The 16,730-nt window shown below is 40.6% G+C and overlaps 1 protein-coding gene across 8 annotated transcripts in view; it reads right to left on the reverse strand.

Annotated features, from left to right (window-relative positions):
- The window catches only part of abca2 (ATP-binding cassette, sub-family A (ABC1), member 2), a 280,330-nt gene that overhangs the window by 135,694 nt on the left and 127,906 nt on the right, over nt 1–16,730 (reverse strand). For all 8 annotated transcript variants that reach the window (XM_039804281.1, XM_039804283.1, XM_039804279.1 and 5 more), the window contains 5 exons: nt 16,537–16,727; nt 5,668–5,818; nt 5,324–5,528; nt 5,059–5,223; nt 1,475–1,655 (listed from right to left, as the gene is read on the reverse strand). In XM_039804281.1, the coding sequence (XP_039660215.1) occupies nt 1,475–1,655; nt 5,059–5,223; nt 5,324–5,528; nt 5,668–5,818; nt 16,537–16,727 (893 nt within the window). The remainder of the gene's footprint in view (nt 1–1,474; nt 1,656–5,058; nt 5,224–5,323; nt 5,529–5,667; nt 5,819–16,536; nt 16,728–16,730) is intronic.

Consider the following 16,730-nt stretch of genomic DNA (forward strand, 5'->3'; position numbering starts at 1 on the left):
GTAGAATTTGCCAAAACAAAATCTCATATAAAGCCGGTTCTACGCACAACCTACACCGGCATATGCAAACTGTGCACCCAACTGTGAAGATAGCGGATCTTCGAGAAACTAGCGGTTGCGCTAGTGACGGTGGTGGAGCGACTGGAGCCAGCACCTCACGTGGAGATGTATCCACTCAGTCAAGTAGGCCTAATCCGCGACCAACAGCAACGCAGTCTTCATTTCATTTCATTTAATAATTTAATTAGAATTGTTTTTCACACCTATCATAGTCAAAACATACATTTTTTAAAGAGCCGTTTGTGAGCCAAAAGAGCCGGCTCTTTTCAGTGAGCTGAGTCAAACGAGCCGGCTCACGAAAAAGAGCCGGAATGCCCATCACTACTGTGCAGGTTTGATGGATCGCGTACAAACCAATAGGGTGTCAGAATGGCTATGTTTATACTTCTCATCCAACCACAATCAAATTAACTCTCTCCGGATGGAGCGATCTGGATAGGGTTTTTTGAGTGTGTGTGTGTTTGAACGATGACGAGCCGGAATGAAAACAAGCCTAACTGAAATGTGAGTAACGAGGCTATTTTAAAAATGTAAGGAGTAGAAAGTACAGATAATTCCGTGAAAATGTAAGGAGTAGAAGTAAAAAGTATGCTGTAAAATAATTACTCCAGTAAAGTATAGATACCCAAAAATTCTACTTAAGTAAGGTAACGAAGTATTTGTACTTCGTTACTTGACACCTCTGCATGCCAGTCATGGAGAGTGGTCTGTTAGCCGTTAGCCATGCCCGTGATGCACAGAGGAGAGCCATCAGACACAATACTGGTCGATAAACATTGTACTATAGGCTATACTGTAACAACAACTGTTGCACTGTAGAGGATTTTCGGTTAGAGAAGCGGCAAACAAGCCACGCCAGCATCCTCTCAGCCTCCAGTAGCTACCATTCGGTTTACCAGTAACAAATCATTAGCTAACCATTCGTTACTCATTCAGTTAACAGTAGCTACCATTCGATTTACCAGTAACTAATCATTAGTGCTTAAAACAGTCAATCAGTAACTAATCATTAGCTAACCATTCGTTACACATTCATTTAACAGTAGCTACCAGTCTGTTTACCAGTAACTAATCATTAGTGCTTGAATTACAGTCAATCAGTAACTAATCATTAACTAACCATTCATTCCTCATTCGTTCCTCAGTAACTATCTACATTTTTGTGTACCTTATTATAGAGTCCTACCCCTATCTAGGAGTATGGTTTCAGAACCAAAATTGCGCATAGAAGTAAGTTGACATAGTGCCATATCTGTAGAATAAAACTCAGGACTGTCATATCAAAGTTGGATGACATTACCGTTTTTTTTATATATATATATATATATATATATAACAGTATTTCAGTTAAACACTGATCTTCAGTGTTGACTTTTATCATAACACACATGCACAAGCACACAAAGACTCTCACATGGTCGTGGTCTTGCCAGCGCCGTTGTGTCCCAGGAAGGAGACTACCTGGTTTTCATGGAGGTTGAGGCTTAGTTTGTTGAGGGCCAGTTTGCTGCCAGTCTTGTACACCTTGGTCAGTTTGTCTATACAGACCACCAACGACAAGTGGCTTGGCTCCTCCTCCATGCCCCGCATCTCCTCTGGGGTTACAATGAGAAAGGAAGAAATAAGTGGTGTACAAAAGATGTTAATACATATAAACATAGAAACGTCTACCTTTCTTCGACACTTTTATTCTACCTTTTTTCTTAGCACTCTCACTTACCTGATCATTTTACAAATTTACAAACAGTACAAATATATGCTGTTTATTTTTTTTTTACAAATTTTTATAGTCACAATGTGACTTTTGGACAGGCAGTAAGTATTGAATCTGGTGGAATCTGGTGGAAGGATGATACCCTAAGATCCTTAGTCAGTCCGTTTAGTTATATATGACTTTTGTATAAGGTTCTGTGGTGAGGTTGATACAAAAAATTCTCACCTTAAAACTATGATTTACCCTAATCACAATTTTCTCTTTTACCACTAGTGGCATCATCTATGCAGATAGTTCTGATTTTATGTTGATTTTATTTGTTGACATTATTTGACATGTAATGCAACTCTCAACAAGAAAGGGAATATACATATTTTCCCAAATGTTTGGTTGGCCAAAACTATGGGTTTTGACATAGACAAAGGTTTACTAGGAAAATGGAAATAAATATTAAAGGGGTGATAGAATGCAAAACCGATTTTACCCTGTCATAGTTGAATAACGACAGTTTGGTGGGTAAATAGGACATACATAGAAGCTCAAAGTCCCACTGACACCCCTTTACTATGAAAATCTCATATTTTGAAACTGCCTCTGAAAACGGGCGAATCCCAACAAAGCTGAGTTGCTTGCGCAAGCATCTCAAAATCCAGAACCTTAAGAGAACAGTCACGCCCCAATATTTACATAGGCTACACAACTGACCTGAGATCAGGTAGTCTTCTGAATCTAGCTAGGTCACGCAGATCTTTGTATTCCAATTACAAATTCCATTCCTGAAACTTTTTATGCGAGAAATCAACCATATAAAGCTCAAATATGGGCCGCTTTACGTAAAAAGATGGCTAATTGCAAATTTTCTCCGACTGTGTGTCGGAGTTTAGTGCCGGTGTGTTGGTGCTGCCTGGGTTGCTACATCGCCACCCTGACCGCGAGAGTCAGCGAACTTTGTTACGCCCGCAATTCTTTACCGCGAGCCCGCAGGTTCCAGTTAATCTTATAATGGGTATGTGTGTTGAGTTATTTAAACAAACAATCGGGAAATAAAGCCTCTTTGGCTGCGAAGTCTCATTGATAGAGCCGCGGTGAGATGGAGTCCATCAATGAGAGCTAGCTAGCCTCCTCCTAACTCTGACATTCACAAAAATACATTCAATTGAATCCGAAATCGGACAAGTGTTAGCTAAGCTTTGTAAGACCTTGAGGAACCTGTAATATTCATGCCGTGACGAAATTCAAACTGTAAATATACTTTGTTATGCGAATGTGAGCAAGCTGCGGTATTTCCCCATTGTAATGAATGGGACATATAGCAAGCAGCTGTTCGTCCTACAAAGACGCTTTACGTTCTTATAAAAATGCCTTAAAATCAAATCGGACACAACGGTTAGCTTTATAAGACATTGGGGAATGAGTTGTATAAGTGGCGTACGAAATTCAAACAGTAAATATAATTTAGTTATGGCGACAATGTAGCTAGCTAGCGGCGTATTTCCCCATTGTAATGAATGGGACATATAGCAAGCAGCTGCTTGTCCTACAAAGACGCTACCGCGTTCATAAAAATGCCTTAAAATCAAATCGGACACAACGGTTAGCTTTATAAGACATTGGGGATGTGTTGTATAAGTGGCGTGACGAAATTCAAACAGTAAATATAATTTAGTTATGGCGAAGTAGTAGCTAGCTAGCGGTATTTCCCCATTGTAATGAATGGGACATATAGCAAGCAGCTGCTTGTCCTACAAAGACGCGTTCGCTCATAAAAGCCTTTAAAATCAAATCGGACACAACGGTTAGCTTTATAAGACATTGGGACATTCAAAAACCTTAAATGTATTATTTATAGATATAGTTATGCCGGGGGCGCTGAGCCCCGGTATGCAGTATCCACAAAGGTGACTTTGCCCTGGGTATGGAGCACAGCAGTTATCGCTTTCTCGTCAGACTGTGTGGAGCTCCTAAAGTCCGACACGTCTTACCAAATTTGCAATTAGCCATCAATTTTTGTAAAAGGCCCATATTTGAGCTTTATATAGTTGATTTCTCGCTTAAAAAGTCTCAGAAGTGAATTTGGTAATGAAACATTGCAGTGTCTGGAATATGAGATTCTGTCGCTTCTCTAATGTATGTGTATTGGGGATTCGCTCAACCAATCAGCGTCTTTCTAATGTTCCGCGATGGCAAGTCGCCAACCAATCACCGCACGCAGCTCATCTAAATATTCATGACATTCCATATTTGGAAGAAAAGCTCTTGTTACAAATAGGGCCAAAACACAGGGATGCATAAGGGCCAGTAAAATATCAACCAGGCCATTTTCAGCCCAACCAATGTTACATACCCCATTAGGAGACCATAAGGAACAGTGTGAAATACCCTATATAATCATTCTATCACCCCTTTAAAAGTACAATATGTAATTTTCTGCCACCAGGGGTCTCTCAATCGACACAATGGAGGTAAACAAAGACTTTTGAAGATGTGTGGGATTATCGGAGTTGTTTTCATTGTTAACCACCATTGCCGATTAAAATGTGTCTGTTCACGGACAAGTTAATGTATTAAAGGTCCCATGACATGGTGCTCTTTGGATGTTTTTATATAGACCTTAGTGGTCCCCTAATACTGTATCTGAAGTCTCTTTTATATAGGCCTTAGTGGTCCCCTAATACTGTATCTGAAGTCTCTTTCCCGAAATTCAGCCTTGGGGCAGAATTACAGCCACTAGAGCCAGTCCCACAATGAGCTTTCCTTAGTATGTGCCATTTCTGTGTCTGTAGCTATTGAGGAGGAGAGAGGGGGGGGGGCAAGGTGGAGAGTGGGGGTGTGGCCTTGACCAACTGCCACTTTGCTTGTTTGAATGCCATGATGCCTCTCTCTCATCAGTGGGCCAAATTCTCTGGGCGGGCAAAGCAGAGACCTCATAAGGAGCAGATTCCAGATCGGCCCATCTGAGCTTTCATTTTCTCAAAGGCAGAGCAGGATACCCAGGGCTCAGTTTACACTTATTGCCATTTCTAGCCACTGGGGGACCATAAGCAGGCTGGGGGAACGCATATTAATGTTTAAAAACCTCATAAAGTGACATTGTCATGCCATGGGACCTTTAAAGTTTTATTCATGTTACATTTAGTAACGTTTATTTATGTCATGTCATTCTGATGAAATAGCTGCAGTGTTTTTCACATTATAACTTAGATTATATTTGTAGTGGTAGCTGTTCAGTTAGAATCTCATCCACAAGCTGTCCTCGTCAGCCCAAAATAATAATTTGTCTATACCAGATCTCCGCTGGTCCATTGCACAAGCCTGATCCTCCTCCATCACACTGAGCTTGGCAGCCCCGCCTCCACACCATGGCCAATCCCAGGTCTCGACACGTCCACTGCCTGACCAATAGGACCTCTGCAGGGGGAAGTACCATGGGCGGGGCAGCCCATACATTCCTAAAAGAGAGGGAAATCACATTTCATCTGATCTATCTGAAAGTTTATGTTAAACATTTAGAATGAGATAGTGGAGATTCTGCGGGCAACGATTTCATACCTGGATGCACAGCCTCTATGTACCAAGTGAGCACACCATACACACCGGCATCGATGATGAGCATCATCATGGATAGACCCAGGTTAAAGTCATCGCCTTCTACCGGTGACTGGCTGATGGTCCGCCACTGGATGCCAACACCTGCTACCTCATACAATGCAAAATACTTGGAGCCCAGACCAAAGGCTGTGGTTGACATCAGAGACTGGAGGGGACATGTGAAACAATAATTTATTCAACTAAGTATCATCTGGATTATTTAAGTAATAACTCACAGTGACAACACATGGAGCACATTTTACCATGTCAAATAATGTGAAAAAAAATAAATAAAAAGGCCTTACAGCGATGCACTTCTCAAAGGCAGTGATCTTATCATGGGCCACCTCCTCTCTAATGGCCACATACATGTAGGGCACGTAGCTTAGGAAATAGACGATTCCTCCACAGGCTGAAGCCAGCTTGGCCTTAGAGTAGATTACTGACACCAAAAAACTGGAAAACAAAGGGAAGATAGATGGGTTCCTTTATCATTAGTAGTTTTTTGAAATCTCATATATTTTATGAGTCAAACAAATGATTCTTAGTCAAAAGCAGTGTTGTATAAAGTACTAGAAAGCAATACTTGAGTAAAAGTGCAAGTATCGTACTAGAAAAAGACTTCGGTGTGAAGTGAAAGTTACCTTTTAGAATATTACTTAAGTAAAAGTCTTAAAGTATCTGATATATACTGTACTTAAGTATCAAAAGTAATTTTCTGATATTTAATGTACTTAAGTATCAAAAGTAAAAGTTTGTTTTTTTTAAAAGCAAGCGGTTAGAACTTTTATTGTGGCTTTCTTATAGTAAAGCATAAAGCATATTCAGGGACTTTTCAGGCACAATTCTCTTAAGTTCAAAGAACAAACAGCATATGTTTAGAGCTGACATCAATGTACAGAAACATTTCTTGCAACACAGGTGTATGACGTTATCTTCACCATTACCCTGTTCACCGAGTTCACCACTATTGTCGGGGTGGTCGCAGGGCTCAACATTAAAAAAAATCCCCACTGGCCCCAGGGGCCAGTAGATCAGAGTTTTGCTGGCCCCTTCTACATTTTTACTGGCCCTGAAAGAAATATCATAGGTGTGATTGGAAAAGGACAAAAAAGCAGGAAAAAAGCTAGCCACTGCCACTGGATGTTGTGCTATTAGCAGCAAAGCTAGACCAGGGGTCATCAACTACATTCAAATAAAGAAAATAAAATTATACCTAATACGCATCATCTTGTCATCTTGATATTTTCACTTTCTTACTAAATTAATGCTATATTTTTTACATTAGTAAGCAAACCCCTAAAAACATGGAAAATCCATAATGATAACTAGATAGGCTACTTAACTAGAAAATGATCTCAGATTAGTCCTGTATGCCTAATTTGAAATAAGACGATTCTGTTGCTAAATAATACAACTGGCAACATCGTCAACAATGAAGAACGCGTCATTCACGTGCATATTAAGTAGCCACGTGTATTTGTTTTGGTCTTAAAATAGCCTACAACCATAGGTTTACCGCTCCAGCGGAGAGGATGGCTCGTTTAGAAATCAGCTACGTTTACAATAGTTTGTCCAAAGTTCAAGATTGGTTGCAAATTAAGACAAACAGTTAGACTACAAACTGACATCTTTCATTTTAGCTCGTTTGTAAAGTCGCTATTTGCAGAGTAGAGCTGTGTTTGCACAGCGCGGTGGACGAGAGTGGACAGCGCAGACTGTAATATCGGTTTCTACGTGTTTCTGCCTGTAGAACAGGTACGTGGGTTATTGATAAGTATTGACTCTTTAATCATGGAGGTTTTATTGTAGGCTACCTACTTAGAGTAACGAGTGTAGCGTTAGTTCATCTGCGCCATCGGCGGCAAATAATCCTCGGTAACGTTTCCAGTCAGTAGGCTACATGTGCTGCGTGTAACGCACACACCAGTGACTGTGGCTGCAACCAGCCCGACATACGTTTTTACTGGCCCCGGGCCATCGGGCCATTGCTTATGTCGAGCCTGGTGGTCTACGATAACGGGAGGTCCTCCAGTAGGTGCTCCAGTAGGTGCTCATGCTTCCATGGCGGTTTGCAACAAACAAGCGTGAAAAAAAAAAGAAAGCGTAGCGCGAGCGCGCGCTAATGCAATCTAGAAGCAGTGATTCGCCAAACCTCCCTTATTGCAGTCGCACACATTTCTTCTAATTTTATTTTTTAGTAACGAGTAACGAAGATGCTTAGTGGAAATATAACGTAGTAAAAGTATACATTTTATCTAGGAAATGTAGTGGAGTAAAAGTGAAAGTTGACATAAATTTAAATAGCGAAGTAAAGTACAGATACGTGAAATTTCTACTTAAGTACAGTAACGAAGTATTTGTACTCCGTTACATTACAACACTGGTCAAAAGCTTGGTAAAGTGAAGTCAGGGGTTGTTTAAACAAAAACTAATGTATGTTAATACTATTTCCTTTAACTACTCATTAACTAACCATTCGTTACTCATTCATTTAACAGTAACTACCAGTCCGTTTACCAGTAATTAATCATTAATGCTTGAATCACAGTCAATCAGTAACTAGTCATTAACTAACCATTCGTTCCTCATTCATTTAACAGTAACTACCAATCTGTTTTCCAGTAACTAATCATTAGTGCTTGAATCACAGTCAATCAGTAACTACTCATTAACTAAGCATTCGTTCCTCATTCATTTAACAATAACTACCAGTCCGTTTACCAGTAACTAACCATTAGTGCTTGAATCACAGTCAATCAGTAACTACTCATTAACTAACCATTCGTTCCTCATACATTCATCATTCGTTTCTCAGTAACTGCCTACATTTTTGTGTACCTTATTGTAAAGTGTTACCACGTTATTAATTGCTGGATGTCCAAAACCTTTCAACAGCTAAATACAGACGAGACTGAGATTCTCAATGTAAATGTCAATGCCTAAAATACAGTGAGTATGTCAGAAACCTTGGCATTGTTTTTGATCAAAATTTTCAAAAACACATCACCAATATCACCAAACAGCATTTAATCACTTAAAAGACATATCAAAACTCATTAAAAAATGTAATTAAAAAAATAATTTCTCAAATTGACTCTGAGACTGAGAAACTGGTGCTTGCATTAATCTCAAGCAGGTTGAACTACTGTAATGCTCTTTTGCAGCATTATCCAAACAATCTGTAGGATGTGTCCAACTCTTGAGTTGATCAGGCATTTTTGTGAATGTGGAAAAGATATTACAAGCTGTAGGGAACCACAATATTGTTCTAGAGGGTAATTTTAATTTGATAATGGATCCAGTTCTGAAATACAGTGGGGTTGCAGTATGCAGGAGCCCCAGAGCCTCTCTCACATTACAGAGGATGTGTAAGTTTTTAAGCTAGGTTTATATCTGGAGAAATTTGAACCCAGCTGGGAATTTTTTTTTGGACGGACTTTTTTTAATGTCCAAATCACTGGCTGCCTCTGCTATAGGATGTAGGAGGTGATATGGATGGCCTGAGAAACCTGACTCAATTAAAACACCAATATTATAATATTCTATCTCGGAAGGTGGCTTCACAGCAGAATTTTTTAAGAGTTTTGCAACTGAACTGGCTCCACTTCTGTTTGAGGTATATAGAGAGGAACTGGAGAAGGGCACACTGCCACCAACATTTAGGCAGGCTTTGATAACTTTGGTTCCTAAAAAAGGTAAAGACCCAGGAGACTGTAAGAATAACTGCCGAATTTTCCTAATGCAGTTATACGTTAAGATTCTTTACAAATTATTGGCAAATAGATAAGGTTATTACTTTTTTAATTTATCCTGATCAGGTGGGGTTTATTCGTGGGCATAGCCCGTCAGATAATATTAGGCATCATATTAATATTGCATGGTCTGTAACTGATAGACAATCCCCAATAGCTGCTATTTCCTTCGATGCCGAAAAGGTGTTTGTGTTATGGTTTCAGCATTTTGCATTGCATTTTGTTCTGTTTCTGTTGCCGGTTTGTAGTGTTCTGTATGTTTCCTGTTTTTTCTGTACTTTTTCTGTTCCCTACCTTATATATTTATCCTGCTTTATGTATCCTGTGGACTGTGTTTTTTGTGGTGTATATCCCTGTTCCCTGTTTGGATTGTGTAACAGCCTTCAACCGGATACATTTCAGTGGCCAAAGCTTCGTATATCAGGGTATCTTATTCTCTCCTTAGTTAAAAGACCTAGTTAGGATTTGATTCGTTATTGAATAAAATCTCTTGTGATGTTAAAAGACGGGCGACTCTCAATAGCAGGGACGGTCAATGTTATAAAAATGGTGTGTTCCCAAGCTGAATTACCTTGCCCAATCCCTTCCTCTGGAGGTGCCCCAATCATATTGTAAATGGTTTGACAGGATAACAAAGACATTTATATGGAATGGTAAAAATTTTTATAAATTACAAAGACCGACTGATAGAGGTTTGGGTTACCAAAGATGTTGTATTATTACTATGCTTTTAATTTAAGACATCTGGCCCACTGGTCACTTTCTCCTGAGAGAGCCCCACCCTGGTATTGTATTGAGCAATCTGTTCTTGCCCCATTATTGCCATTACAAAGCCTGTCTGTTAAACTGTATGGTGAGGTGAAAACACATCTGATAATATCTCACTTAAATGTTGTTTGGACCAAAGTGGCCCGGCTGTTTGAAGTGGATCCATATCTAAATACTTCATCAAAGTTATGTATCGGTAGAGCTCCCTTTTTTTTGGAGGAACTAGTTGGAAAAGGGAATTGTCACACTGGGGGATTTGTATCTCGGTGGCATGTTGAAATCCTATAACGATGTGGAACAGCAATTTGGAAAACATAGGCCAAATTATTTTTATATTTTTTAACTTCACCATCTGGGGATTTTTGGATCCAGTTCTTCAGCCCTGAAGGCACCAGAATGTTTAGATAAGGTGTGGTTGAAATATGGAAAAGGTCATGCGTATTCTGGGTATTATTCTAGGATTATGCAGAACCTGGGGGATGGAGTCTAGACAACCCTCAAAAAGACATGGGAAAGGGATCTGATTATTGTAGGAATATTAAAACTATGTCACGCGATGTGAGGGTGCGCCTCATTCAATTCAAGATTATGCATTGCTTCTTGTGGACTCCCTCCGGATTGTTTAGAATTGGTCTGAAAGACACACCAAATTGTTGGAATTGTACATCGGCGCGGGAAGTAGTGGTGCTGGAGGTGCTGCAGCACCCCCTGTTGGCAAACTGCGATCAAGCCCGGATTACCTAATGGGCATTAATCCTTATGGGCATGGCCCAGGGGCCCAAGCGAAGTCTTGATAATTATCCAATCAGAATAAAATAAAAGTTGTTTACAAAAAATGAAGTCTCGTGATTGTGTGTTTTATAAGTCAGTATGATGACTGGACAGGTAATGATTGGGAGAAGGCCGCATGCACTGTGGCTAATGGTGGGTGTGTACTGATTCAAGATCAGTTTTCTAAGAACAAGTTGAGATTGAAAGAGTGGAATTAATTTGTAACTGATCCCCGTCAGATTGGGTTGTATCAGCGAGTGAAAGTGTGGAAAAAGAAGAGAAAGAAGCGGCTGCTATAAAAAATGTCCCGCGAATAAATATCTTTTTTAAAAGAGCTAGGAATGACGAAAAGGAGGATGTGGAGGAGCTAGCCAACGTTAGCTTGGAAGAATCGCTGCCTTCTACCAGCTACACTCAGCCACAGCTAACGGTAGCTAACGTTAACTTTAGCGAAGTTGTTGTGGAAAAAGGCAGAGATGAGGCCGGTCATCAGCATTACAGAACAAGGTAATGGCACCTCAGGTACTATCATCTCTGAAGACCCTGCACTATGGGGACCGATTACAGAGACCGTACAGAGGAAATTATACCCAGAGGGATATTAGCCTTTCAGAATCGGGAGGCTAAATATCCAGCATCTCGGAGGGGGAACGAGGCTTGCGGCAGAAAGACACGCGCTCTGGACGCACTGACCCGATACCTTCACAATGGTGAAAATGTACCACGGGAGTGGATTCTATATTCACTGTTCACATGAGACATTTATTGCTTTGCCTGTAAAGTGCTACCAACACACAGCAACGCATTTCTAGTAGGGTTTAGCGAGCTGCTGAGGGAGCTTGACTTTGAGGATTTAATCTGCGACTTTGCAAAGAAAAAGACAAGAAATTAGAACTTCTAAAGGTAAGAGCTATTATGCTATCTGTAAATTGAGTAGGTTAATATAATCTGTTGTGACCGTGTGACCAGATAATGTACATATTTAGTTTAGTTTATTGCAATGCCATGCATATCAGAAGTGTATTGCATCATTATTTTGTGATGCTGCTATAGGCCTGTGTGAGACTTAGTTGTCAAGTGCAGTATATGTTGGCTTTTGTGAAGTTGCCAGCTGACTAAGTGACTGTTATTTTGCAACCTGCACTCAGCTGTGTTGTGTGATAGCATTGTTGTATCTTCAGTCAATCACGTTTCAGAATTACTATTGTGCTTTCTGCTTGGGCGATTTTTAGTGAATACTATATTGCCATAGTTTTGAGCCATACAATGCTTTGGTATGATTTAATTCATTGTAACATTGTCTTGTGATGTGTGAGTCAGATGGCAGTACTTGGTTTATTGAACTGGAAAGGCATACTTGATGCCTGCTCAGCTGGACTAGTCATTCATCTTTTTTTTTTTCTTTTTTTTTATTATTATTTTTTGGGCTTTTCCCATTATTCAATAGTGACAGTGGATGGACAGGAAAGGGGGAGAGAAAGAGAGGGAATGACACACAGCAAAAGGCCGCAGATCGGATTCAAACCTGGGCCGCTGCAAAGCACTCAGCCTACATGGAGCGGAAGCTCTTACTGGGGGAGTTAGAGGCCGCCCCAAGTCATTCAACTTTTGACCAATAGTGATTTGGCATGTGATTTAGGTATGCCTCTTATAAAGAAACAAATAGATTGTAACAATTTGTCACATACTTCACTGTTCGCTGTTCTGAGTTCGCTGTGCAGTACACACCGTCAGCTGAGCTGTAGCCTAGGGGGGGAGAGGCAGAGGTAGAGTGGTCTGCGTACCCCCCCCCCCACCCCCACCAGCACCCCCTGCAGAAACAGTACCTGAGCTTTCTGGAGGGCTGCTAGGAAGCTTTGTGTTGGGGGATAGGGATGTCACGAGAACCGATACTTGCGATACCTTTCGATTCTAAAATGAGAAAACACCAACGATGCCCATTTTTTTGAAGCACCGTAAGCACCATGAGCGACGATGCCAGTGTTAGCAGCATCTGTGCTGCGCCTCTTCTGGAACTGATGGGGGCAGTATACGCTTCAGAGTGTTCCAGTCAATACTTACATTCAGAAGTAGGAGGTCACGAACAAGTGGAACTACACATGGCATGAAGAGCTGAAGTCACATGTGGAAGATGGCAACTGCGGCTGCAGCAATCGCCCCACCTCGACTTGTTGATAAAAAAGGCACAAAGAGTCGTGTATGGAAGTACTTTGCGTATGAGGGAGATGACCGTGGCGTTATCATTAATCCGCAGAAGCCATTATGCAAAAGATGCTACCGTGGTCTGCTACCAAGGGAGGTAATACTTCCAATTTAGCAAAGCATCTGAAAGACCGTCATCCGGATTTGTTTAAAGAATTCAAGGTGAGTTCTGATTCATAGTAACATCCAAAGAATGAACATTTTCAGTTTTTTTTATCTGTCATACTGAAATACAGGTTACATGATGTTTTGGGATGGTGGGCACATGGCTTATGTTATGTACGTAGCTTATGCTGTAGTTTTAAGGTTAGCCTATAACTCGGTTAGAAGGAGAGAGAGAGAAAGAGAGCATGTGCAGTATCTTGCAAGTATCATAGCAAAATGCACTGAATATCCTAGTTTAATATAGTTACAAATGAATATGCAATTGGTTTGTCAAAACAGGATTACCCCAAAAAAAAATTTACGATGCCTATAGAACTCGATGTAAAAGACGATTTGCAAGTGACAGAGCTGAAATTTCATTGTGACCACTGAACATTGATTTATTTTGTATTTAATATGCCATTTAAGAAGATTTAGTCATTAGGGGTAAAGTATTTTTTTATTGTGATTAATCTAAATTAATTAATTTTGAAATATGAGATTAGTTATTTTTTTTAAGTTGTTTGACAGCCCTGATTTTTATTTTAATATTTTAAAATGAACTACCTGTCACCACCTGTCTGACTTCAAATGACTGCATTTACTATTAAAATGTAGGTGTGTGTGTGTGTGTGTGTGTGTGTGTGTGTGCGCGCGCGCGCGCGGGCAGGGCAGGCAGGTGCCTGTGCTCTTTTAGTCAATTAACTATATTAACTGAAATGTCAATTTTCCTTTTCCAGTTTCAACCAGAGGATGACATCCAGGAGACAAGCCAGCCAACTCAGAGTCAGCAATCACAGCCAACCATAACCGAGGCTCTAGAGAAGCAAACAAAATATGAGAGAAATTCAAATGAGGTCAGGATATTGGATAGAAGTGTAGCAGAGTTCATATGTATGGACCAAGTCCCTGTCTTCGTTGATGAAAAACCAGGAATTATTTCATGTACACAGAAATACCAAAAATCTACAGTGAAACAAGGGCCCTGGTCACACAATATCTCAAATAAAAGCCATTCTATGCATGCACAACTGATCTGTGGACAAGCAGAGCTGCAGACATGTACAAGTCCATTACCATACACACAGTCATGGGAGTTGCACTCCTGGTGTTTAGGCTGTAGTGGCCTGAAATCAGACCACACAGGTGACAGTTTAAGAGAGGCATTTGACAAAGTAGTTACTGAGGAGTGGAAGCTGGACATGCAAAACTAGCAGGCATCACAACAGACAATGCATCCAACAACCAAAAGGCCTTTAAAGATGACTTATCCCTTGCTTTGGCCATAACTTGCACCTGGCCGTTAATAAAGCCATCAACATTGATAGGTTATCTGCAGCCCTGTCAGGGCTGCGCAGAACCATATCTGCCTTCACCAGGTCATCAAAGCTGTCGAGACAACTCAAAAAAAAAAAACACCTTGGACTCCCAGAACACAATTTGATACACAATGCACCAGCCCGTTGGAATTCCTCATATGATATGGTGGAGAGATTTGTGGAGCAGCAGCAAGCTCTGTGTGCAGTCCTGGCAGAGGACAGAAAAAAATGGCACCTGATGCCAAAAGACAATGACATCACAATCCTAGAAACACTAAAAGAAGTGAGATACACTCAGTGGTGAGAAGCACACTACTCTTTCCTCTCTCTTACCGCTGATATGGAAGATGCTCTCTTGTCTCAGTGATGAGGAGGATGACTCTCTACTTACTGGAGAGATTAAGAGAGTAGTAAGGGAAAACATCAACCAACGTTATGAGGATAGGGAGGTGCAGCTTCTGCTAAACACTGCCACCTACCTAGATCCAAGATTTAAGGACAGTTTTGTTGCTCTGGAGGATGACGTGAAGCAATGTCTCCTGGAGCAAGTGGGGAATGCCGATGATGGAGCTGGTACATCTGAAACTCCCATGGCAACAGGAGCAGAGGTCTCGAGCCAAAGCAGGCCATCAAAAAAGTCAAAGACTGATTTGAAGCATCTGCTTTCAGCCATTCAAGGAGAAGAATGGCAGTGATGCCACATCATCTCAAGCAGGGCTCTCCACACAAGAGAAGTTAAATGGTGAGTTCCTAGTTTATAGCAAAATGACAGAACTGAGCGCAGACGAAGATCCTCTCATCTGGTAGAAAATGAATGGAGGAACAATACCTCAACTTGCAGAATTTGCAAGGAGGTATCTCTGCATTGCGGCTTCAAGCTGTGCTTCCGAAAGGGTCTTTAGTGTCTCAGGAATCATTGTCAGTCCAAGACCTTCCTGACTTACCAAAGACCATGTTGACATGTTAGTTTTCCTCTGTAAAAACCTTGAATTATCCAAGAAAAGGTGTGAAATGCTGTGAAAAATTATAAAATTTTGCCAAAACGATGTTGATCGTGTTAGCTGAATGGCAGCACTGCTACAGTATAACCACTGTTTTGTTTTGTACTGTTGTTGTTTTTGCACAGTACCTTTTGAAAAGATGCCTGGACCATTAATTGCACTTTATTATGTTGTTCTATGCTCTATTGCACATGTTTTGTATGTCTTTTTATGACATGTTGATATTTTTCAAATATTTTAATAAAGAAGTTCATGTTTCATGTTCAAGTACATGGAATCTTAGAAAATTCTTTTTTCTTACTGTGGTATTGAAATTGGCATAGAGAATCTTACTGGTATTGGCACCGACTGCTGAATTTTTGGTATCATGACACCCCTATTGGGGAGAGACATGTGATGGGCATATGGTCTTGTCATTTATACATATGTTTATTTGGTTGCAAGTTGCTTATTTTGTATGTTAAAAAATAAAACATAAAAAAATTGTTCATCACAAAAAACTACAAACACTTCACACATCCTTGTTTCTGATATGAAGGGCGAGACTTCATTGCCACAAAAATACAAAAGACATTGCAACTTTTATCGCAATTTCTTTACAAAAGCTCCCCCAAAATCAGGCATTTTGGGCTGCAACAATCTCAAAAAAAGGCCGGGAAATCCTGGAGGGACTAATTATGGTCACAGTGCGGGCATGCTGTGGCAGATGTATTAAGCCATATCCATGCCCCATGTATTTCGACCGTTAAAGTAGCATAGTGTGTGTGTGTGTGTGTGTGTGTGTGTGTGTGTGTGTTGTTGAGCGTCAGTGGATGCTCTCTGAGCAGAGAGGTGTTGGAGATCTGAGCAGAGCAATGAAATTACTGGTAAAGTTGTCTTGTGTTTTTGAATATGAAGTGTCTCAAACACACACACACACACACACACACACACACACACATATTTTGGCCCCCGCACTTCTAAATTAATCTGGTGCCTCTGCTGTGTAGACTTTGTATAAATCTATGCATACATGGATCAAAGCAGGTTAGAGAACATTTCCTGATTTTGTGTATGAGTGTGTTTGGTGGGGCATTTAGACTGTGGTGAGAGCACAGTGATTCCTTACAGTGCAAGTGTGTCTGAATTTTACAAATAGTCCACTGTTGAGCTTTGAAAACTGACATATTTTAAGAAGTGAGGGATTCATAGCGAATTTAACTAGGAGATCTCACCAGAACATGATGGTGGCCACAGCGTAGATGGTGAGGAAGAGCCAGATAATGAAGGGGTCACTGTGGAGCAACACCCGGCCATACTTCAAGATGGCCGTCAGAGCTGTAACGGAGATGGACAGCTGGACGAAGCCAGTGATAAACCAAGCCACCCAGTGAACAGCATTGTTTAGACCCATCATCTTCATCACCTG

This window comes from Perca fluviatilis, chromosome 6 (genome assembly GCF_010015445.1).
Source record: "Perca fluviatilis chromosome 6, GENO_Pfluv_1.0, whole genome shotgun sequence".
Taxonomy (NCBI): domain Eukaryota; kingdom Metazoa; phylum Chordata; class Actinopteri; order Perciformes; family Percidae; genus Perca; species Perca fluviatilis.